Source organism: Ailuropoda melanoleuca, chromosome 5 (genome assembly GCF_002007445.2).
Source record: "Ailuropoda melanoleuca isolate Jingjing chromosome 5, ASM200744v2, whole genome shotgun sequence".
Taxonomy (NCBI): Eukaryota; Metazoa; Chordata; class Mammalia; order Carnivora; family Ursidae; genus Ailuropoda; species Ailuropoda melanoleuca.
Window position 1 is genome coordinate 123,348,099 of NC_048222.1, and position 25,903 is coordinate 123,374,001.

The 25,903-nt window shown below is 35.8% G+C and overlaps 1 protein-coding gene across 8 annotated transcripts in view; it reads left to right on the forward strand.

Annotated features, from left to right (window-relative positions):
- The window catches only part of SCLT1 (sodium channel and clathrin linker 1), a 210,684-nt gene that overhangs the window by 146,564 nt on the left and 38,217 nt on the right, over positions 1–25,903 (forward strand). The window contains exon 20 of one of the 8 annotated variants that reach the window (XR_859292.3): positions 21,337–21,415. The exons of 6 other annotated variants lie outside the window; for them this stretch is intronic. Coding sequence is in view for 1 of the 2 variants with exons in the window: in XM_019806218.2 (XP_019661777.1) it covers positions 1,233–1,398 (166 nt within the window). In the remaining variant the exon portion in view is untranslated. Of the gene's footprint in view, positions 1–1,232; positions 5,624–21,336; positions 21,416–25,903 lie in introns of those variants that run through there. One more of the 8 variants, XM_019806218.2, reaches the window with a different exon arrangement.

Sequence of the window (25,903 nt, forward strand, 5' to 3'; positions counted from 1 at the left end):
AAAAACCATAAACTGCTTTTAGTAGTTATATCATTAAAAATAATATTGGTGTTATTATTCTGAAACTTTTTATTTTAAGAGGGATTTTTTATAATAAGATTTTTAAATAAGATTTTTATAATAAGAGGGAAGAAACTCAAAGAAATTTTAAAAAACTTGTATTTCTGCATTGAAATTGGGAATATTATGGGAACTCATGATGTGTTATACTCTTAAAAACATGTATTTCCTGGCTCTGTCCACTAAAGGGATTTTAGAGGGAGTGACCAGTATTCGGTTGCAATGGTTTCTTTCCTTAAAAAACCCAGGATTCTTTAGAGAAATGATTGATTACAGATCTAGAATAGGAAAGTATAGTGTGACCCTAGAAAACACTTTAATATAGCAAAAGGGGAGGAAGGTATCAAGATTATTTGGGTCATGGCAGAAGGACCCAGGAGCTAACTTAAGTAGGCCCCCTCTGGCTGATGTGGGAACAATTTGAACATCAAAAAGAATATCTGCAGTAAATTGAAACATGTCAAATATATTAAAAATCCATGACTTCGGAGTGATATTAAATAAAGAAAAAAAGCCTTTGGTCACCTTTGGAAGATGCTGTGGAACCAGATCTTTCTGAAAAAAGATAAAGGGGAAAATCAAGCTTCTCCTTTACTCACTATACTTCATGAAATGCTACTTGGCCTTTACTACTATAATAGCTTTGCTTCACTGGTTAGGGAACCAGTGTAGGGATTTTGCCAGTTAGTTGCTCAATGTGACTGTTCTGATTATGCATCCCAGAACCAGGGAAATAAACACAGAATAGGAATATAGACACACTTGTTGTGAGACTTAAGCCAAGATTTCATTGATGACCTGATCTGCATAAACCTCTCCTGGTTGGTGGACCACAGTGCTATTTGGGGTCTCTAGGAATTTTTTTTCAACAACAGTGTCCAGTAATCCTGAAAATGTCAGGATTTCTTGTTCCCCACTGCATGGTCACCCTGCTAACTCTTCACAGATCCCTTAGGGGAAGGCCAGGAGGAAGTATATATGGATGTAGAACAGATTCCTTTTAAAGGAACCTGCAGCTCCTTTCTTTATTTAAGAGGCTTTGAGTCTGTGACCTGACTCAAGTTTGAGAAACGGTTATAGGGCTGTGACACTTTCTTGTAGTGATTCAAGTCAGGCTTGCTTTTCTACTTCTCCAAATCAAGTAGTAGAACACCCATCTATTTCAATTCTAGGGTCACAGTGATCAAACTAGCAAATCCCAAAGATCTCTGCAGATCATACTCTCCTGATAACTACTTCAGCTCTGCTGCCCATTCTAGTAATGATGACCACATTTTCTTTGGAGATTTAAGGCTGCTACATCACCCTTGTCATCAAGAATCCTATCATCAGCATTGAATTCAGGAAGCCCAGTTCCATGGTAGCGGTTGTCATTTCTGTTCCACAGTGAATAACCACTACAGAGCTCTGCAGGGATACTGGAGCAACTCTCATGACCGTATTTCACAGTCTTTCTGGAGAAAATATCCTCTGGATCCTCCTGAGGGGTCAGAGTTGAAGGATGCATGAGCTGCTTTTACATAAAAAAATAAAAAATAAAAATAAAAAAACCTCACCGTTGTCTTCCAATCTCCCCCCAGCCTTTGGTAACTTCCTCTACACTATTGATTCTCAAATGGGGATTACTTTATGCTTCTCCCCTCCCTGGTACATTTGTCTTGAAAATATCCAAAGACATGTAGGGATGATTCTGGATCTAGTGTACAGAGGCCAGGGATGCTGCTAAACATCCTGTAATGCATAGCATAGCCCCTCACAACAAAGGATTTTTCAGCCAAAGATGTCAGAAGTGCCAAAGGTGACAAACCTTGCTTTACACCATAACAAGTAATTTCTTACATTTCAATATCATTCAGTATAGGTTACCCTTAAACCCAGATTTTGTTCAACTAACCAAACAAATCAAGATACTTGAGCTAACACACTGAATCCAGAATATCTGCTTTGTAAGCCCACATTGAAAAATTTGGCCTAATCTGTTACTTCTTCCACTGTAATACAGCACCTTTAGGATCCATTAACGCACATATTGCCCAGGTTCTGTTTACATACAATTGGCAGAATCGTGTAATGATTTTAGGGTATTCTGCCTCCTTATAGGTCTTGTTTTGTAGGTCATTCCGTAGAGCCTATCAAACTTGACTAAGGCTGTAGATATAGAAGTAGTGAATGAATGAATGAATGATGCTGAGGTAAATCCTGAAGGGAATCACCTATTCCTTGTAAAGCAACTCCCTCAGAGGAGACTGTTACAAACTCTTTAGGCAGAGAATATACTTACCTTTCCAAATAGTGTGGAAGGACTGCTTCTACTGGCAAAGGAGGCACGGTGGAATTTAGGGATTCAAGGCCCCAGCTTCATTGAAGTCTGTCTGAACACATGTTCCCATCTCAATTTTCAGGGAAGGAGAGACCCTGCAAGTTTAGGAATTCAGTTTGTGTTATAATTTAGCCACATACAGGATTAGACTTTGCATTTGATTATCAAAAATCTTGGCTTTGCAACCAGAGGAGATAGGGTTTCTTTTAAGGTAGTCATGATAGCTTTCAAGTCCCTAACCTGGACATTGAGCTCAGAATTTAAAACTCTGAGCTATTTATTGTGATCCTCAAAGTTGTCCAGTGTACCTAGAAGTCCCATTATGCTCCTCATTCAATAGTGTTTTGTGTCCTTAACTACTTGGTCACTCAAAAACTTATCCTTTATAGGCGCATATATAGGTGATAATTTAAGTAACTGTTTTGCCATTGCATAGCATGGATTACGAGTGTACTCTTTACCAGTGGCCTTTAAATCTAATCAAAGCAGAGAACCAATTCCGGATAATCCAGAACCAGTTAGAGTACTCATTCCTGAGGTTATATTCCTCTGGGACTACTTCTGGAATTGAAACCAATTTCTATATGTATCAGTTTATTCAGAAAAACAGAGCTACTCTGAGTCATATAGAATATGGGATTTATTTTGGGAATTAGGTCTGACACAGTTGTAGGAACTGGTAGAGAAGTCAGTGCAGTGCAGTTGTCTCTGCATCTGGTATTAAGCCTAAAGTCACTATGGGCCGCCTTAGCTTGAAGTCGTGAAGAAAACCTGGATATGAATGAAGGCAACTCTAAGGACAAACTGGAACCCTGTTTTCATTTATATCTCATCATCTCCAACACTGCCATAGATGACCTGCAGGGAAAGCTGACGCCTTTTACCATTGCATCTGCACATGACTCAAGAGGCTGAGATAGGACATCTGCCAAGGGGCAGAAGATGGAATTGCTATGGACCCAAGTAGAGCTCCACACCAACATAGTGACCTAACATATTAGCAACAATGTGTATGAGTTGCCGCAGTGCCAGGGGACCTGCCAGCCTTCAGAGCCTGCTGCACAAATTTGTTTTATGATCAACACCAACCCAGGACCAGGCAGGGAAGGGAATGCTGGGAAATGTAGTTCCAGCTTAGCTAAGTTGATGTAGTCCAAAGCTGCCACCATCTGTTTGTCATAACTTAATTAAATGACGTTGAGCAGTTCACAATGTTTACATAAGGAAATAGGAAACCATATAATATAAAATAGACTTAAATGAACATCAGTCTAAAGATTTCATTTATGATAGCTATAACTTGTTGAATATATACTGTTTGCCACTTTACAAACTCATATAATGATCACAAAAACTTTATGAAGTAAATGCTGTAATATTCCCTGTATTAGGGTTCTCCAGAGAAACAGAACTAATAGGGTGTGGGTGTGTGTGGGTGTGTGTGTGTCTGTGTCTGTGTCTGTGTGTGTCTGTGTATGTAAGTGTAAAAAGGTTTATTTTAAGGAATTGGCTCATGTGCTTGTGGAGCTTAGCAAGTTTAAAGTTTTTCTGAGGGAGAAAACTGACAAGCTAGAGACTCAAGAAGGAGTTGCAGTTTGAGTCCAAATACATTCAGGCTGGAGACCTGAAGAGCCATTGTTACTGTTCAAGTTCAAAGACCATCTCTTGCAGAATTCCCTCTTGCTTGGGAGAAGTAAGCTTTTTGTTCTCTTAGGCCATCAACTAATTGTATGAGGTCCACCCACATTATGGAAGGCATTCTACTTTACTCAAAGTCCAGTGATTTAAATGTAAATCTCATCTAAAACATTCTTACAGAAACATCCAGAGTAATGCTTGATTAAACATCTGGGCACCATGGCCCAGACAAGTTGACACATAAAATTAACCATCACACTCTCCATTTTACACATGAGGAAACTCTAGACTTTAAAAAATTTATAAAGATTCGTAATCCATTATCTGCAATTTTGGATTTGAAAAAACTCTGAAAATAGAATTTTCCTAAGTTAGCTGCCTACGCTTTGGTGGCAAACCTGACTTGAACTGACAGGAGGCTGTTTACGGTATAAGTTATTTATGTGTGCACACATACCCATATACACATATATACACATACACACAAACATTTCATTTATTGTGCCTATTCGTATGTTTTACTGAGAAATATTTCTGACTGTTGTAATCTCTATCCTACTCTAAACCTCTAAAATATTTTCTTGGATGTCTTAGGCTTTGCTATATTGTATATGTAATTTGCACACACCAACTAATTACTCCCAGTAGATTATTGATAGTGAATGTGTTTTATTTTAGTTTGTATTCTCTGAAGTATCAAGCAAAGTACTTTGCCAAAAGGAAGCACATAGAATGTAGAATGTAATTGCCTGGAGTCTGTCAAAATAGTTTTTACACAACCCTATCTATAGCTTTCATCTGGGCTAGAAAGCTTGTTAAGGCCCTTTACAACTTGTGACTTCAGGAATAGTACTTGATTTTTTGAAAAATAATTCACCCAAGTTGTATACTCATTTTATTATCAAGGAATTTTTACATGATTCCCTGGAGTTGTGCCACTATTACATAGGAGTGTGAGTTGTAAGATCATCCATATTTTTTGGTAGGATATTTTATTAGTTCAGGAAGATCAAAGAACATCTTCAGAAATTATCGATATCCTAGACTTTAAGTTTTATAGATATTAGATTCTGTACATTGATATTTTAATATATAGGATTAAATATTTTTACCAATAAAACACCTTAATTTATGCAACAGATGTCCTATAAATCAAATTCTTACATCTGAAATCATCTTAAATGCTCTGATTCATGCTTTTAAAATAACCTGTAAAGTAAGTGCTCTGGGAAGGAAAATTTGTATAGTTGTTTTCAATTATAGACAAATCAGTGATTCTCAAGAATTATTTTTCCTCCAAAATATAAACTGAGGCAGAGTACAAAATAGAGATGTCCCCACATGTGGTACACACAAAAGATCAAAACAGAGTGAAGATGAAAAAAAAAGAGTAGACTTGAATCACCTTAGAGGAAGATGGAGAACATACTGGTGACATTAAACCAGATGGGCTATAATCATAAAAAGAAATTGAGTGAAATACTTTTTTAGTGAAAATATGCAAAGTAAATCTGAAAACATGAAACTTTGGTAGCTGTGGTGTGGGGTTTTTTTGCAGCTGTCAATTAGCTTTGTTTTAAGTTTTTATTTTAATTCCTGTTCATTAACATACAGCATTATATTAGTTTCAGGTGTACAATATAGTGACTCAGCAATTCCTTACATCACCCAGTGCTCATCACAAGTGCATTCCTTAATCCCCATCACCTATTTAACCCAATGCCCCACTCCCCTCTGGTATCCATCAGTTTGTTCTCTATAATTAAGTCTGTTTCTTGGTTTGTCTCTCTTTTTCCCCTTTGCTTGTTTGTTTGTTTCTTAAATTCCACATATGAGTGAAATCATATGGCCTTTCTGTGACTGACTTATTTCACTTAGCATTATACTCTCCACCTCCATCCATGACATTGTAAATGGCAAGATTTCATTCTTTTTTCTGGCTGATTAATATTCCATTGTATATGTATATGTACACATACAAACCACATCTTCTTTGTCCATTCATCAATTGATGGACACTTAGGCTCCTTCCGTATCTTGGCTATTATAAATGATGCTGCTATAAACATAGGGGTGCATGTATCCCTTTGAATTAGTGTTTTTGTATTCTTTGGGGAAGACCAGTAGTGCAAATGCTAAATTGTTGGGTAGTTCTATTTTTTTACTTCCTGAGGAACCTCCAAACTGTTTTCCAGGGCGACCACATTAATTTACTTTTCCACCAACAGTGCATGAGTGTTCTTTATTCTCCACATTCTCATCAACACCTACAGTTTCTTGTGTTGTTGATTTTAGCCATTCTGGCAGGTGTGAGCGGTAGCTGTGGTTATTTGATATAATCACTCAATTCCTTTAATACCTACTGATAATATTAACAAGGTAATACTGGATTGGAAAGTCATCTATCTTTTGGTAAAACTCTCCCCAGTGAGCTAATTCAGGATAACAAAAGACTTCTTTGATTAACCAAAACATAGTTTTCAATTATTGAGAAACATACTAGATTTTAGGAATAAACATCTGGCGTGAGAGTTGAAGGTGGGAAATACACTACAGAAGAAAATATCCAAAGCTCGGCAGTGAATAACAATTTTGGAGGAACATGTTTGCTGGAACATAAAGATATATAACCAAAAATTAATAGTAAATGTCATCTTTAATAATTCCTAATTTATAAATTCTATAATAGCAAATGTTTATGTAATGAAATATATCTCCTTTTTTTAAGATGCAGCAAATCTTGACACTAAAAAATAATGAATACAGATATCTAAGAAAGAAATACCACAGAAGAAAGTTCTTGTTTAAGCATGTATGGAATACTATTTCCACAGAGTTGATTTTTCACTTGATCTGTTTAAGAGTTTCATTATGCACTTCATTGCTGAATTACTAATCTCTTTCTCTTCAAGCTTTCAATGTGGCCCATTTGGGGGAGGGGGGGAAGGAAGGGAGGGAGGGAGGGGAGAGAGAGAAAAAGAAAAAGAAAGAGAAAGAAAGAAAGAAAGAAAGAAAGAAAAGAAAGAAGAAAGAGAGAAAGAAAGAAACCAGGCAAAAATAAACTATAGCTTTAAGATCATACATATAGCTGCTGCAAGAATGCTCATACCAGCATTTTTCCTAATTGTCCCCAAATGTAAATGCAAATGCCCATTAGCAGTACACTGGATAATGGAATTCATTTTTATTACTCTATATTATCCTGATACAACTACACATTCCTTTTTCTAGCATATTCCTAAAACTGGAATTGTCGAGTCATAATGCATGCATATTTTCAACCTTAGTAGAAAATGCCTCACTGTTTCCCAAAATAATTGTAGCTATTTACAGTCTTGCAAGTAGTAGAGTATATGAGAATTTTTTATAATCCTCATCTTCACTCAGTGAATGAAGTCAGATGTGTTAAATTGTAGTACTCTAATGACTACTGGTTTCTCATTGTAGTTTTAACTTGCACCTCTCTTATTTCTACCAAAGTTGAGCATCTTTTTATTTTTATTTTTTTAAAGATTTTATTTATTTACTTGACAGATAGAGACTGCCAGCGAGAGAGGGAACACAAGCAGGGGGAGTGGGAGAGGAAAAGCAGGCTCATAGCAGAAGAGCCTGATGTGGGGCGATCCCATAACGCCGGGATCACACCCTGAGCCGAAGGCAGACGCTTAACCTCTGTGCCACCCAGGCGCCCCTGAGCATCTTTTTATATGTTTATTGGCCTTGTGAACATTTATTTTGTGAAGTGTTTCTTCAGGCCTTTTAACCATTTCTCTTTTGAGTTGTTTACGTTTTTTTGAGGTGTTGCAAATATCTCCTCCCATTCTGTGGCTTATCATTTCTCTCCTCCCCTGCTCCTCTATTTCGATAAACAGACGTTCTTAATTTTAATGGAGTCATGTTTATCTCTTTGGTTTTATGATGACTGCTTTGTGTGTCTTATTTTAAGAATTCCCTTTCTGGGGCGCCTGGGTGGCTCAGTCGTTACGCGTCTGCCTTGGGCTCAGGGCCTGATCCCAGGGTCCTGGGATGGAGCCCCGGGTCGGGCTCCCTGCTCCACTGGGAACCTGCTTCTTCCTCTCCCACTCCCCCTGCTTGTGTTCCCTCTCTCACTGGCTGTCTCTCTCTCTGTCAAATAAAGAAATAAAATCTTTAAAAAATAAAAATTTTAAAAAAATTTAAAAAAAAAGAACTCCCTTTCTATCCTGACCTCTAAAGACATTCTCTTTAAGTCTTTATTTAATTCAGAATTGATTTTGTGTATAGGGTAAGGTAGAAGTCTATTTTTTCCAAGTGGTAGCCATTCATCCCTGGAACCTTTAATGACAAAATTGTCATTTCCTCACTACTTTGCAGTATCCCCTTTGTCATAATTTGTGTCCATATGAGTGTGTTTTTCTGAGCTTCTGATCTTTCACTTGTTTGTCAGCCTATCCTGTGTCAGTTCCATAGTGCTGTGTTCATTATAACTTTAGAAGACCCTTTTGAAAACAAATACAAGATTAGAAAAGTGACTTGATATCTGATAGAAACACTCCTGTTATTCAGTTTTTCAAAAATATCTGTTGTTAGCCATGGACATTTCCATATTTATATAAATTCATATTCATAAAATTGTGTTCTTAAGTTCCATAAAGAAATATGATGAGATTTTTTTTTAGGATTACATTGAATCTATAAGTAAATTTGAAGCAAGTTAACATAATTTAAAATTTTAAAGATTCCAATCTCTTGGACATGAATCTCTCTACTTGTTTACATCTTTTTTAACATCTCTCAATAAGGTTTATTAATTTCTTTGTACAAGTCTTACACATCTTTGTTAGATTTAGTTGGTATTTTTTAGTAATCAATATTTTTATGATATTATAAATAATATCTCTCTGATTTTATTTACTGACCTTTGCTTGTGTAAAGAAATGGAAATGCTTTTTGATACTGATTTTTTTAACCACTAACCTTGCTCAGTTTAAAAAGCTGTAGATTCTTTTGAATTTTTCCTTTCAACAGCTCTATTGTGGTATAATTTGCATACTGTATAACTCATTCCGTTAAGCATACAGTTCACTGATTTATAGTAATTTTACAGAGTTGTGCAAGCATCACTTCAATCAGGTTTCAGCACATTTCTATCAAACCACAAAATCCCCCATGCCTGTTTGCAGGCAGTACCAACATCCTATTTCTGGCAATCAATAATCTGCTTGCTGACTCTATAGGTTTGCCTGTTCTGGACATTTCCTATACATGGAATCATACATTTTGTATTCTTTTGCATCTGGATTCTTGCCTTTAGTATAATGTTTTTAAAATTCATCTGTATTCCATCATAGATCAGTATTGAGTATATTTTTATTGATCAGTCTGTGGAATGGATATAAACCACATTTTGTTTATCCACTCACCAATTGATGGACCTTTGGATTGATTCCACTTTTTCTTTTAATTGTGGTAAAATATACATATAACATTTACCATCTTAGCCGTTTCTAAGTATACATTTCAGTGGTATTAAGTATATTCACTTTGTCATGTTACCATCACAACTCATCCTTCTCTGGAACTTTTTTTCATCTTGAAAATTGGAAACTCCATACCTATTAAACTAAACTCCCTAGTGCCCTCTTCCCCCTCCCCTAGTCCCTGGAAACCATCACTTCACCTCTGTCTCCATGACCTTGACTACTCTAAGTACCTCATATAGGTAGAACCACATGGTATTCGTCCCCCTGTGATTGCCTTATTTCATCCAACACAAAGTCCCCAGGCGCATCCATGTTGTAGTGTGTTCCAGAATCTCCTCCTCTTTTAAGGATAAGGAGGGACTTCCTTTTTGTTTCTGTATACTTCACAGCTTTTTTGTCTCTCATTTCTTGCATTACTTTTTATGTTTAGTTGATTTTCTTTAATGAAACCTTTGAGTTCCTTTCTCATTTCTTTTTGTGTATATTTTATAGCTGTTTTCTTTGTGATTACCATGGGGATTACATGTAACATCCTAAAGTTATAACACTCTAATTTGGGTTTATACCAGTTTAACTTTAGTAACATACAAAAACTCTGATCCTTTATATCTCTATCCCTACTCCTTTCAGTTGTTGATATCACAAAATTATGCCTTTTTGCATTGTGTCCAAAAACATAAACAATTTTTCAAAATGCATTGGTCTCCTACATTATATAGGAAACAAAATATAACTCTACTTTTTTAGTTTTTACCTGATTTAAAAGACTAATATATTTTTTAAAAAGCAATTAGTCTAAAAGCCAGTATTATTACAACTTTGGTTCATAACTGCACATTTTGTTTTCTATAATTTAAGAAATTTATGCATGTGTTGAATTTTGTTATATATAATTATATTGTCTCTGAATTTAACAATTTTATTTATTTCCAGTCATCATGTATTTTATTTCCCTTTCTCACCTATTACGTTGACGAGACCTCCAGTACAGTGCAGAATCAGAGTGATAGTCAAGGACTCTTTCCTTTTTTTCAATCTCAGAAGGAACAGCTTTCAATCTTCATCTTTGTGTATGATGTTTTCTGTGTTGAGGGATAATTTCTGTTAGATTCAGGAAGTTTCCTTCTCATTTTACTTAGTTTTTATCATAAATATTGAATTTTATAAAAGCTTTTCCTGTTTTAGTTGAGGTAATCATTTTATTTTTTCTTTTTAATCTGTTAGTGGGATAAATTTTATAGATCAGTTTTGCTAGTGTACCAAGTTTGCATTCCTGTAATAAAACCAACAGAGTTGGAATGCATTCTCCTTATGTATTGCTGGATTTGGCTTGCTAGTATTTTGTTTAGTATTTTTTTCATCTACGTTCACTAGAGAGATTGACCTGAAACTTTCCATTCTTGAACTTGCATTGTTAAGTTGTAGTATCTAAGTTATGCCAGCCTCAAGAAATTGGAAACTGGTGCTTTTTCTGTTTTCTCATAAACTTTGTATTTTAGAAATGTTTATTCTTTGAATATTTGGTAGATCTCGCCAATGAAGTTCTCTTGGCCTGGAGTAGTGGTGGTGGTGATGGTGTTCTGGGATTTCTATGTAATATCTTTGATTGTTGATTCCATTGAACAGTTATAGAACTCTTCAAATTTTCTATTTCTTCTTTGAAACAGTTTTGGTAAATTATATTTTTCTCTAAATGTATCCATGTCTTCTAAATTTTCAAGTATTTTGGACGCAATGTGTTCATAATATATGATGTCTGAAGTATCTGTAATGATAACCCTTTTTGCATTACTGATGCTGGTATTATTTGTACCTTTCATTTTCTTAAATGGTGACTTTTGAAGAGTATAGGTTTTATTTTTTTTTTTTAAGATTTTATTTATTTGTTTGACAGAGAGACAGCCAGCGAGAGAGGGAACACAGGCAGGGGGAGTGGGAGAGGAAGAAGCAGGCTCCCAGCGGAGTAGCCTGATGTGGGGCTCGATCCCAGGACTCTGGGATCACGCCCTGAGCTGAAGGCAGACGCTTAACAACTGCGCCACCCAGGTGCCCCTGAAGAGTATAGGTTTTAATACAATGCAGTCTATCAATTTTTTTCATGATTTGTTCTTGTGTCCTATGTAAGAAATTTTGCTTACCACAGATTTTCTTCATGTTTCTTCTAGAAATTTTTAAATTTCTAAACTTATGGGAATATTTTAGTTATCTTTTTGTTAATTACTTCTGTTTTCCATAGATCTGTCTCTTAGAAACAGTATATGGTTCTGTTTTAGACCATTTAGTTCATTTATATTCAGTGTAATCCAAAGTATATTGAGATTTGTTATCTGTATTTTTTTTTAGTACTTTCTATTTTTGTCATCTTTGCTTTCTTTTTCTTTCTTTTCTCATCTTTTTTATTGACTTGGTGATGTTGTTTTTTGTTTTTTTTTAATCATTCCACTTCTCCTCCTAACCTTTGGAAATTAAATAACTCTGTATTCTTTTGGTTGTTACCCTAGAAGTTATGCAGTATTATTTACCATAGGAAAGTCTAAAGTTAATCAAAGCCTTTATCCTCCTGCCAGATAATACAAGAACTTTGGAACATATTAACACCATTTATTTCCTTTGCCCAACTTATATATTATTGTTGCCAGATTTTAAATTCTGCTTTGTAGTGTTTTATTTCACCCTACTAATTGTTTTATGTATTTAGATTTTATTTATATCAGCCCATATAGTTTACCTTCATCTTTGTTCTGCATTTCTTCTTATATCTCAAACATTCCAGATAGGACTACTTTCCTCATATCTAAATTATATCTTTTGGAAGTTGCTTTAGTGAGGATATGGCTGGTGATGAATTCTCAACTTCTTTTTGTAAAATATATTTATTTTATGTCTATATTTGAACAATATTTTGCTTGCTGACAGAATTCCAAGTTGAAGCTATTTTCTTGCAGAAAATTAAAAACAACAATCTGTTAACCTCTGACTGCTGTTTTTTCTGTATAGAAATCATCTGTCCATCTCACTTGTCACTCCTTTGAAAGTAATCTCTTTTCCTGTGGCCATTAAAATGTTTTGTTTTTCTGTAATTTCACTGTAATATATCTAAGTATGGGTTTCATTTCATTTGTTATATTTTGTGCCTTTTCATAGTGTAGAGTAGTATTGGTTCAGGAAATTGCCGGGTATCAACTCTTTAGATATGGCCTCTGGGAATTCCTACTTCCTGCTATGATGGAGAAACTGGTGCCAGACTTAACTTCCCACCAGAAACAACTAGAAAACTGGACAAAATGTGTGAAACAATAGTTTTTCTGATCCATGAGAGACAAGAAACAAGATAAAATGTAGAATCACCTTGGTTTTCTGCCTAAGGGTCTTTCAGAACCATGGTCCAGAGAAGATAATCTCAGCCACTGCCTTGTCTGATGCCTGAGTAACTGAAATTTGCAAGGCAGAGAACCAGAGAAGATAGAACTACACAGAGAAAGAGCTTCAGAAATCTGCGTAGTCCTTTTGAATGTGTTTCTCACTCATACATAGAATAAAACTCAAAAAAGCCAGGCAGACAATGACAGGGGAGCTGTAAGCTGAAAAACATCAAGAGCTCATATAGGACTGGGAGATATTAGAGTTCTGCCCAGCTGGAGTGGAGAATCCTTGTTAATACATAGTGCATGCAGTAAAGATTCCAGAATCACTTCACCTTATTAATAGAATTAAACCAGCCCAGAAAAAAAGGTATTCTAAATTCACCTTGACAAGACTTAAAACCAAGCCTCAAAATCATCTAGAATGTTCCCAAGTAATTTAACTGCCTGCAAGAACAAATCCAACACTTTTATTACTAGGTAAGCAAAAATGATACCCACAGCCAGGAAGAAAAAGCAGTGCATAGAAAAACACATTCAGAAGTGACAGAGGTGGCACAATTAATGGAGAACTTTTGTGATTATAAATATGCTCAATGATTTAAAGGAACACATGAAGAAGATGAGAAAAGAAATGGAGTATACAAAAAGGAACCAAATGAAAATTTGGGTATGTAAATTATAATACTGGTAATTTTTTAATTTACTGGATGTGGTTAACAACAAATTATACACTGCAGAAGAACAGATCAAAGAACTTGAAGACAGAAAAGAAAAAAAAACTATCCAAAAATGAAGTATAGTGAGAAAAAAAGGCAGGAAAAAAAATAAGCAGAGAGCCTCAGTGACCAGAGGGACAATGTCAAGCAGTATAAAGAAGGGTGGGGGTGGGACTTAGGAGTATTTTAAGAAATAATGGCCCAAAGTTTTCTATATTTGATGAAAAGTCTTTATATTATTGATTATTATATAACAAATTACTCCAAAACTTAGTGGCTTAGAACAACATTTATTATTTCACAGTTTCTGTGAGTCAGGAATCCAGGCATGTCTGAACCAGAATGCCTCTGACTCAGGATCGGTCATGAAACTGCAGTCATCTCAAGGCTTCAAAGGGGAGGATTCACTCTTAAGTTCAGGATAAAGCTATGGCAGGCCTCAGGTGTTAACTGAGGTGTTGGCAGATGTCAGTTCCTTGCCTCCTGAGCTTCTCTACATGTGTACTCACAGCATGGCAGCTCGTTTCCCTCAGAGTGAGAACTGGGAAAGAAAGAAGTAAAGAAAGGGAGGGAAGGAGAGAGGGGAAAGGAAGACAAAGGTTGTGGTCTTTTTTTAACCTAATCTTAAAGTGACACCCCATCACTTTTACCTTTTTCCATTATTAGAAGCAAGTCATTGAGTATAGCCCCCTTCCCCCCACTTGATTGTGGGTTTCTGAACACCAGGAGGTAGGGAAATGGGGGGGGGCATTTTAGAGGCTACCTACAACACCATTACATCACACGATATACAAAAGTAACTTGAAATGAATCATAGTCCTAAACATGAAGACAACAAAATTTCTAGAAGAAACATGAAGAAAATCTGTGGTAAGCAAAATTTCTTACATAGGACACAAGAAGAACAAATCATTTAAAAAATTGATAGACTACATTGTATTAAAAACCTGTATTCTTCAAAAGTCACCATTTAAGAAAATGAAAACAAGACTGTGAGAAAAGATTTGCAAATAGTATAACTGACAAAGAACTTGTATTCAGATTATTAAAAACAAATCTTACCATTCAATAATGATAGTAACAGTTTGGCAGTTTAGTACATAGTTAAGTATGTACTTACTATATGACCATGCAGTTGTACCCATAGATATTTACCCAAGAGAAGTGAAAACAGATTCATAGACAAAAAAAAAAAAAAAAACTTGTGTACAAATATTTGTAGGTGCTTTATTTGTAATAGCCATAAATGACAAACAACCCAAATGTCCATCAAGAGTTGTGTGGATAAACACATAGCAATAAAAGGGACAAACCACTGTTAAATGCAACATGGATGATTGTCAAAAATGAGATGAAACAAAAGCCAAAGAAGAGTGCACCACCCTGTACAATCACACTTACATGAAATTCTAAAAAAGACATTTCTAATCTAATGACAACAGTATGGTGAATGCCTAGGGCTGGGGGTGTGACAATGACTGCATGGGGTCATGAGGGAATATTTTGGGGTGAGGGACATATTCTGTATATTAACTGTGATTGTAGTTATGTGGGTATATGCATTTGTCAAAACTTACCAAGCTCTATACACAAAATGACTACATTTTATTTCCATAATTGTACCTCAATAAGGTTGATTTTAAAAACAAAACAAATATTGCCCCTGCACAATTCCCTCTCTCCCATCCTTCTGGGACTCTGCTCAAAGGTATGTTAGACTTTTATATTACCTTCCTATATCTCTCTTTATTTCCATCTTTTTCTTTTCACTGTGCTGTATTCTGACAGTTTCTTCAAATCTAATATTTTATAAGTTCTCTTTTTATGTTCAATCTGCTATATGTGTCCATTGAGTTTTTATCTTAAGGTTTTTTTGTTACTAGAAGTTCTATTTAACTTTGTCATATCTGCCATTTTACATTCTTAGAGCCTCCTGTTTCTTGCTGACATTTCCAAGTTTGCCTCACTTTTCTGTTAAAATAGTAAACATTATTTGAAAGTCTACATCTGATAAGTTCAGTATCAAACAGGTTTGTTTCTGCTGGTTCTATGCATGTTGTCTGGTTTCTCTATCTACTTGCTAGTAATTGCCCTAGAAAATTTTTGTTATGGAGTTTACTTAGAGAGGCTTTGCCTTTGCTACTTCTGGGTGCCGTAGAGCACTTCTGGTTTTGACCACATGACGGAAGGTAGGCTTTCTGGCCTTCTGGGTATTTGTTCTTGAGGTAAATCTGTAAGATGGCTGGTCTATGGCCACAACTTCACAGGAATGTTTGTTTGGTTTTTTTTTTTCTTCTCCTATTTTGCTTATGACCAAAGTAGTTTCTCTATAGTCCTATGACTTTGCACGGAGGGATGTGGATTAAGATATGGTTCACCTTTATCCCGAAGGAGTACCCCCTTGGGGTCCCAGATAAATGTTGGGTGTGGTCCCACACCCCCTTATCTGAGTGATAACAGAGCCAGATCCTAAATGTGGGGTATAGTAAATGCCTTCCAGGGCATAAGAAGCTTTGGTGCTCCAGTGTTCTGCTTATTTTTCTCATTACAAACTTCCACTCAGTAATTATCTTGGGACTTTTTGCTATATTTCATTTCTTTAATGCTTTTAAAGTGTTGTAGAGTATTTTATGAATTGATTAACCTGGATGGCTTCATGTGCTTTTACTGGATCCAAGCATATACTCTTTAAAGTATCCGCCTAATTTAGCACAGTGATTGATGTGTCTTGGTGAAAACCTGGTGAAAATATTTAGATAATTTTTGTCTTATACAGAGTTTACATGTGTCTCTGGTCAGTTATATTATCCTGGAAGTTGAAATGGACTGTAGCTGCAAAGCAGATCAGTTAGAACTGTTACAGGGAATTAGTTAGCATCAGGGTCATGAGAACCAATGTTGCATTTTTACAACATAATACCTCTAATTAAAAACATTGGCAATTGATATTAGTACTATTTCTTAACTAAAATATGTTGTGTACCTTTGTGTTTTAACTGTATTAACTGAGATATAGTGAGGCCAGCCACAGATCAAGAGAGAGACACGGGAAAGTGTTCTCTAATTTCTTATGTTCACAGTTCCCTGGGAGCAAACACAGGGCCACTCAGGGCAAGCGCCAGGGTTGGTCACAAGGCAGAGAAAGTAGGGGGAACAGTGGCCAAGTCCCTTTTTTGTAATTTCCATGGAAGGAATGAGGCAGAGTAAATAGTTTTATGAATGGCTAATTTGAATGATTTCAGTGGGCTCTGGTTGTCTGATATCTGGCCCTGGGTCAGTTAAGGCAGCTGCATAGTGGCCCCAATTTTGAGAACCCAATAAGCAAAGTGGTTGGGAGTGTGAATTTAATCAGCTGCACAAGAAGGGAAACTGATGGGCCTCTAGCTAGGGCCTCAAAACTGAGTTAAGACAACATTTTAAAACAACTATGTTATACCTTGAAGCAACTAATAGTATGGAATCATAAGCCTAGGATATAAGGACACATTATTTTAATAGGACAGAAGTGCCTACCTATGATTTATTTATATCACAGTGTTGAAATGAGAGATGAAAAAGTGCCTGTCATGTTAGCTGGGATCTTAAAAACATCTTGAAAAATGTAGCACAATTTGTAACTGCTTAGGGAGAGACTTCCCATACTGAGGATGTCCTATAAAGATTTAACATCCCATTTTCTAACATAATAGCTTTTTCTTCAGTCAGTATGCTTTGATGATTAGAAACTGTAAATCTACTCAGAGAAAGCTTTTGTCACTTGGCGGATATTTTGCATCAGGCTTAAGAAAAAGGCAGTGCCACTTCTTTGTGGGTTTCATTACACTTGATTTTTCCATAATGCTCGGGGGAAAAAAGTAAGTGAATAAGTCAATTTGGTTTAATATTATCTTTGTATTAAAAATTACATGTAGATTTATTAAGATGATATAAACTCTGCAAGAATATAAGCACATTAAAATTTTATATACTTTATTGTATTAGTAAACTTACCTGAAAATATCCAAATTTGCTCTGATTTGGGGTTTTAGTACACCTTCAAAAGTGTTCAGCAAGGGGCGCCTGGGTAGCGCAGTCATTAAGCGTCTGCCTTCGGCTCAGGGCGTGATCCTGGCGTTCTGGGATCGAGCCCCACATCAGGCTCCTCAGCTGGGAGCCTGCATCTTCCTCTCCCTCTCCCCTGCTGTGTTTCCTCTCTTGCTGGCTGTCTCTCTGGCACATAAATAAATAAAATCTTTAAAAAAAAAAAAAGTGTTCAGCAAGATTATTTGCATCTTGGCTATCTCATGATGCCATGAAGTTCGGAACTAAGTTCAGAATTGCAACTTAAAGTATCTAATACTTCAGTTTGCAGATTTATACAGGTACTTCCAGAAACAAAAGCAGATACCTAAAAACTCACTTTAATTTGTATAAAAAATATCTGAGTGACCACTCAGTGACAAGGCCCTGCTCTTAAATTAAGACATCCCATTACCCACTTTTGTTTCTCCTTATAGCATTCATCATTAACAGTAATTGTGTTATATATTTATTTCTTTACACTTTTTATCTTCTTTCTCCCTCACAATAATATCAGCTCTATAAAGGAACTTGTCTCGTGTGTTCCCCACAATATCCCTAGACCATAAAAGGGTGTCCAGCCCTAGTAGATACTCAGAACATATGCATGAATATATGAATGAAAGCTAATTGATTTTTTCAATTATTGTTTCTTTTCTAGGACAAATTCTCCTTCCAATTTTTATCCTTTATGCATAATTTTAGTTTTTGAAATTCATTTGAACTTTGTGAAACATGATAAAGTATGTGTCCCCACTATTCAAGAGACTAAGAAACATAAATTCCCATAATTATACCACTGCCTTATAGTGAAACTTTTTTCTCATCTCATAAACTTTTGAAAATGCTACCCATTCTAATAATTATTACAAAAACTATTGATGATAAAGGAATACATAGTCCAAGACATAGGCACCAAGATCGAGTGAAATAAGTTTTTTAAAATTAGTACTGCTCATAATCAGGATCATACTCTCAGAGAATGAAACATTACACAAAACAATATGTCTAGCATTATTTATGTTTAAACTCGTGTTTGAACTCCTGTTCTAAAATTTCAAGTACACATTGGTTATATATTACAAATCTCTGTGAACTCTGCATGTATATCCACAGGTACCAATACATCAGTAGTTATTGTCACATAATATTTGTTGAATGAATATGTATATATGAGCATAGCTGTTTATGTGAATATAAAATCCATAGCAAGGTGTTGGGCACTTGATAAGTATTCTGTAAAATGTCTATAGGTGATTCAGTTGAATTATTGAAATGTAATTTTTTAAAGAAGTTTCTGCTAACCAGTAGTGCAAGACCAAAGAAGAATCACTTCAGCCTGAATTCTGGGAGGTAAGGCCAGCTTTATGAGCAAGCAGAGTAGGTAGCTCCATGTATGACTGATTCAAATGAGCTTCCTAGAATTAGTCTGGTGTCAAAAAAATCTCAGTCCTGCTGCCTATCATCACACCACCATAACTTAATTCTTTTGAACGCTGAAAATTATTTCTTTTTCATAGACTTTTGATGGTGTTTTAGCTAAAATTCAGGTACTGTGGGAAGTGGTCCTATGGTTTCCAATAGTCAGAATCTTGAAAACAACATGGATATGGTCCACAGAATAATGGCAAGCAGAGATTGCACTGGCTCCTCTCCTTGTACCTCCTTTCCTGTACCTTCACCTTCAGTTGCTGAGTCTGGTTGGTCCTGCCTCGTTAATGTTTTTCAAAGACATTTGCCTTTATCCTCACTACCTGCACCTTAGTTCAGGCCACCCTCATTTCTTACCTGGATTCCTGCAACAGCTTTCTGGTTGATTTCTGGAACCCTAAATTTGTCTTTCCTCTAGTCCATTTTCCGCACTCTATGCCAGAGATGCCTCTTATAAATGTTGCTAATTCATTTTACTCTCCCACCCCCTCCTACCCCCAGTTAGGAAGGTGGCCACAGGGATTTTCTCATCTGGCCCTTACATGTATCCCAGTAGCATTTCTTATCACTTCCCACTTTTTATTACTCTATTCTGCTTAAGAAAAAATTTTAGAGTATAATACTTTTAGTCATAAGTGATCATTGGCATTATGAAAATTCAAGGAATTACTAGAAATCCAAAGCAGAAAGAACAAATCTCACATCTCAGGGAGAAAAAAATAATCATGGTTGGTATTGGTGATATTCCATATTGCTTGATATTCTCAAGGCTGTCCCTAGGTGCAGGGTGAAGAAGAAAGGGTAAATGAATAAATGTATGTAGAGAGGGAATTTAATAAGATTGGAATCATATTACATATGCTTTAAAAAATATATTAAATTAAAAAAAAAAGAAAAAAAATTTTAGAGACCACCCTCACCTTAAGGTCCTTTTATTATAATGAGAAATTAATATTACCAGTTTTAAAGATCAAAATTATATCCAAAGCACCCAGTCCTTTCAAAATAGCTGCTAGCTAATAAACCAGCCAGTCATTTTTCTTTGTTAAACCACAGGGCATTCGTAGGTAGTGAAACTGCTTTGCCATTATCCAGCAAGGAATCGTACCTTTTAAAATAAGACAATAGCAGACAAAAATCCTTGCCCTCATGGAGTTTTCATTCTAATAAAGACAGTAAACAAGAGAAATTAAATATAACATGTGGTAGATAATAAGGGCTGAAGAAAAAGATAAGGCAGAAAAAGGGAATAGGTAGTATTTATATTTTTAGAAGGGAGTGTAGTTTTAGAAGGAGTCAGCAGGGATAATCATCCTGAACTCTCCTGACACTCTCTCTTCTTCCTTTTGTCGAGTAAGCTCTGGTTACATCCAGTTTGTTGTCCTCCCTATACCTTCACCCATTCAGCTTAAAGTGTCTGGACAAAAACATACAGCCATGCTCTTGGTCTCACTCTAAATTCATGATCACAAAAAGGGTGTTTATGCTGCCAGGCGGTCAGGCTGTAGATTCTGTTCTCCTTGGCAACTCTTTCATACCCTCTTGTCCTTCTTCAGATCTTTTACATCTCCACCCTACCATCACTTTCTTTTGGTAACCTCAATTCCTCTTTAACCGAGAAAAGTGAAGCAATCAGAAGAGAACTTCTCCTGCATTTATGTTTCTGTGTGCATTTTTTCGCATATACCGTGCTGTAATGAGATAAACTGTCCCTGCGCCATTATAAAGCCAGACTCTTCATTTGTCCCGTAGATTGCATCTCCATTTGCTATATTGCCTCCTGTTGAATTCTCAATTAAAAACAATTTTTTTTGAAAACAATTTTCCATAAAAAATGGAATGCTTAATATAGTAACATGAAGTGGTCAACTGCCTTCAAGAGAGAAATAAATGGAAATAATTCATGGAATAAGCAATTTAAAACTAACCAACCAATCTTCTAAGGAACATTCCTGCCTAAATGAAACTTTGGGTTGTAAATTTGTTTAGACTCCCCCCCACACACACACACACACACCGTGCCAGTGTGCCGTGGTCAGTTATGCTCAGTAGATATGCTCAGTTAGGTCACAGAGCCCTGCCTAACCCAGTCAAGAAAGTTTGTATCTTGACACCAGTTGTACCTTGAATCCAGTCAATATAACTAGGATTTTTTTCAGTTTCACACCTTACCCTCTTCTCTGTCCAGCCTCAAAAACTAGGTTTTGATAAACAACCTTCCAAACCCTAAATAAGTTAAAGCTACCAAATTTCCAGTAATTTAGTGATTTTTTCTTACCTCTTAGATAAAAGGAAAGAAAGGAAATAGAATTATTTCCTTCAAAATCAAGAGAATAATATCATCACTTGACACCAAAAATACGGGTAAGATTATTTTTCTTATGCAATATTTTTTAAAATAGCTTTTAGCATCAGTAAAAAAAAGTGAGCAAATATTGCCCTGCCATCAGAGACATTACATTCTACTTAGGGAGTCAGATTATAAAGATCTATACTAATGGAAGTTTACTCTGCTACCACGTTTTTAGCAATTTGATCTCTACTTTTAGTGAATTAATTCTTTATTTCTTTTACCATTTCTATGAATTTGAATTTATATCAAACTCAATTTGTATGACATCACTAAGAACTTAAATTGTTCTCAAAGCTTCTTAAGTAATATTTCAGAATATGAACTTTTCAAATCATCCGTTCAGCACATAACTGAAGGCATTATTTTCATTTTATTTCCAGTTCACGTAGAATCTTAGAGGACTATGTATGGCCTCCCAGAGGGGTCTCCATCTTTTATGCATAACTCTTAATTTGACAGCCTTTTAGATCTTGAAAAATATAAGCTTAGACTTATATATTTATCAGTGTCCTTAAACAATGAGCTACCGAAATACATTTTTAGAGACCTAAAAAATTTTCTCCTAAACGTAAGTGACTGACATAAGATTTCAGTGTAAGAATCAGTTGGGGTATGTAAAAAGCTAACATACTAAATTCAAATCCAAGGTCTGCCCCACAAATATGTGATTATGAATAAATCAATTTTTCCAAGCTTCAATTTTATCAACAAGAATGAAAGCTACATTAGTTTCTAGGGTTATTTATGAAAAAGTGTAAATATCAAAGTGTCTCATAAACTGTAAAGTATGAAGCAAATATACGTTTTTATTCAAATTAGAAATATACTCAGATTTTGTTCTTTAATTTCCTTACTGTCCCTGAATTACTAGTTCTTGACTGTCCTTGAGATATTTTCAACATCCTTTTCAATTCTTATCATGATCTTATCCTTTCAAATTCAAGTGGATATTAGTTATTATCACTACTTTTCATCCTGCCATTCTAGTTCAGTGTAACAGTTTTTAATAAACTCAAAATAAATATATATGGAAAGAATCCTTTGAATGCTCTTATTAAGGACAGGAGCAAAAAAACAAAATCCACAGATTCTTCTAGCCATCACCTCTCCTGCTTTTGTGACAGAGCACTGTTTTGTAATTTTAAAAGCCCCTGTTCTGTGGTATTTTGGGTAGGTTGAATAGATTGAAAAAGATTGCTCAAAAGTAAATCGATTATCAAAACTAAATAGGTTACATTTTTTACGTGCTTTGAATTTTTAGATTAGTCATATTTCTTTAGACATCTTTTTAAAAAAGGAATAATTATGGTTAACTTTCTGGTTATATGATAATTTTTATAAAATTATAAAAATGTGAGAAAGCATTATATCCTAACAAGTTTTCATTGCATATATTTAAGGTTTTGCATAGGAAAATCTAGCTTTCATAGGTTATAGTTAACCTTTGCATGATATTCCTATGTTGATTGTTTAAACCACACAGTTGGAAATAGAATTACATTGGAATATACTAAGAAAAACTTTCTCCATGTCTCAAACTGTGTCACTAAAATTGTGTTAGTATGCTCAGACATGTCAAAACTAAAATGTTAATTTTCAACATAGGAATAATTTCACAAGATTTTGCATTAAGATTATTTCTTTTCACAAAAGGATTATATATTTAATAATGTTGAGAAACAATATGTTTTTAGCGCATAAGGAGGCAGCACAGCATTAGAGATAGCACTAACTCAAGAGTCAGTCAAATCTGAATTTGAATCCCACACAGCCCCAATCCGTTCCACTTACCTATAAACCCCATACATTATTATAAGGCTTTATTCATATGATAACAAATATAAGATGTTAACTGCATGCCTAGCATGTAAAATGTTTAAGAAGCAAACAGTGAACACTGGGCTTAGGGAATAGCCTTTATAAATGCTAAGAGATTGTTGTATTCAAAGTAAACCATGACAGAATGCATGAGACTATTATAAGTTCATGTGCTTATTCCATTTTTAATTTATGAAAACATTACTAGTTTTAGAAAGCACTAGATTTTAGGCAAGATTTATATATATAAATTGTATCTCTCCTCTTTGGAGATATAAATAACACTGAGGAATATATATGAAATCAAGTCAATCTTTTTGCAATAGAAATGTAGCTACTAAAATATTTTCACTGACACATCTCACCTATTGATCATAATAGAGAATTATATGGACACCACAATAAATTTATAATTTTTGAAGTAGAAAATTAAAATTTATGCTTATTCTAATGAAAAAATATGTTATGAATATGATCTATACTGGACATATTTACAGTAGCATCCATATTGGGCATTAGCAATTTGATGTGTGTGATGTTGTACCAGTAGTGCACAAGTCTACTCCTAGATGGTATTTCTATATCCTTGGGGAAGGATTCATTTGCTACCCTAAGAAATGGTTTTGTTTTCAGAGTGATCCAATGGTACAATCCAAGTCTTCAAACTATTAGGTCTTTCGCTAATAATAAATTATGGAATAAACTACAGAGCAGTACTTAAAAAGCAAATGGCTCATTTGATGCATCTGACCCTCCCTGTAAGAGTTTCTCTGTATATACCATGAATTTATACATTCTACCATTCATATAAAAGTGTTTATTACTAGCTATCAAAAATGAGCTCTGGAGATTAGATCCCAGCATCCTGCTTTCTGGTGTGTCATTATTGTGCTATGTTAAGGATCAAAGCTTTCTCCCTAAAAATGTGCCCCTTAAAAACTTGGTGCTAGTCTGTACTCAACAAATCTTGAAAATACTTGGCTGAAGGGGCTTAAGATGGCGGAGGAGTAGGGGAGCCCTTTTTCAGCTGATCCCCTGAGTCGAGTTGGATAGGTACCAGACCAGCCTGAACATTCACGGAATCAGCCTGAGACGCAGGAAGATAAACCTGGATCTCTACAAATGAACATCTCCAGTGCTGAGTATTGAGGAGACACGGAGACTGTACCCAAACAGGGTTGCCTGAGTATCGGCGCGGCAGGCCCCTCTCCCAGAAGGCCAGCTGAAAAATCAAGAAGCCCACATCCCTAAGATCCCTATAAAACAAGGGCGCACGGCCTGGGTCCCAGTCAATAATTTGGGCTCTGGACAACCCCGCAACCTCTCCTCATCAGAATGATGAGAAGGAGAAATCCCCTCCAACAAGAAAAGACAATGAGTCTGTGGCCTCTGCCACAGAACTAATGGATATAGATGTAACCAAAATATCAGAAATGGAGTTCAGAGTAACAATGGTCAAGATGATGTGTATACTTGAAAAAAATATTAACGAAAATATTAATGAGAATATAGAAGCTCTAAGGGCGGAAATGAGAGCGAATCTGGCAGAAATTAAAAATTCTATCAGCCAAATGCAGTCAAAACTAGAGGTTCTGACGGCCAGGGTGAATGAGGCAGAAGAACGTATCAGCAAATTGGAGGATGGGTTAGTAGAAGAAAAAGCGAAAATAGAAGCTGGACTTAAAAAAATCCACGCCCACGAATGTAGGTTACAGGAGATTACTGACTCAGTGAAACTATGCAACGTCAGAATCATCGGCATCCCCGAGGGAGTGGAGAAAAACAGAGGTCTAGAAGCGATATTTGAACAAATTGTAGCTGAAAACTTCCCTAGTCTAGCGAGGGAAACAAACATTCGTGTCCAAGAGGCAGAGAGGACCCCTCCCAAGCTCAACCACGACAAACCTACGCCACGTCACGTCATAGTGCAATTCGCAAATATTAGATCCAAGGATACAGTATTGAAAGCGGCCAGGGCAAAGAAATTTCTCACGTACCAAGGCAAAGGTATCAGAATTACGTCAGATCTGTCTACACAAACCTGGAATGAGAGAAAGGGTTGGGGGGGGGGCATTTTTAAAATTCTTTCAGAGAAAAACATGCAGCCAAGGATCCTTTATCCAGCAAGGCTGTCATTCAGAATTGATGGAGAAATAAAGACCTTCCAGAATCGCCAGTCATTAACCAATTTCATAACCACGAAACCAGCCCTAGTGGAGATATTAAGGGGGGTTCTATAAAGGTAAAAAGGCCCCAAATGTGATACAGAACAGAAAGTCACAACCGACACAAAGACTTTACTGGCAACATGGCATCATTAAAATCATATCTCTCAGTGTTCAGTCTCAATGTAAATGGCCAAAATGCTCCCATAAAACGCCACAGGGTTGCAGATTGGATGAAAAGAAATGACCCATCCATTTGCTGTCTACAAGAGACTCATTTTGAACCCAAAGATACATTCAGACTGAAAGTAAAGGGAGTACCATCTTTCACGCAAATGGACCTCNCTTTCACGCAAATGGACCTCAAAAGAAAGCTGGGGTAGCAATTTTCATATCAGACAGATTGGATTTTAAACTAAAGACTATAGTTAGGGACACAGAAGGACACTATATTATTCTTAAAGGATGTATCCAACAAGTGGATATGACAATTATATATGCCCCCAACAGGGGAGC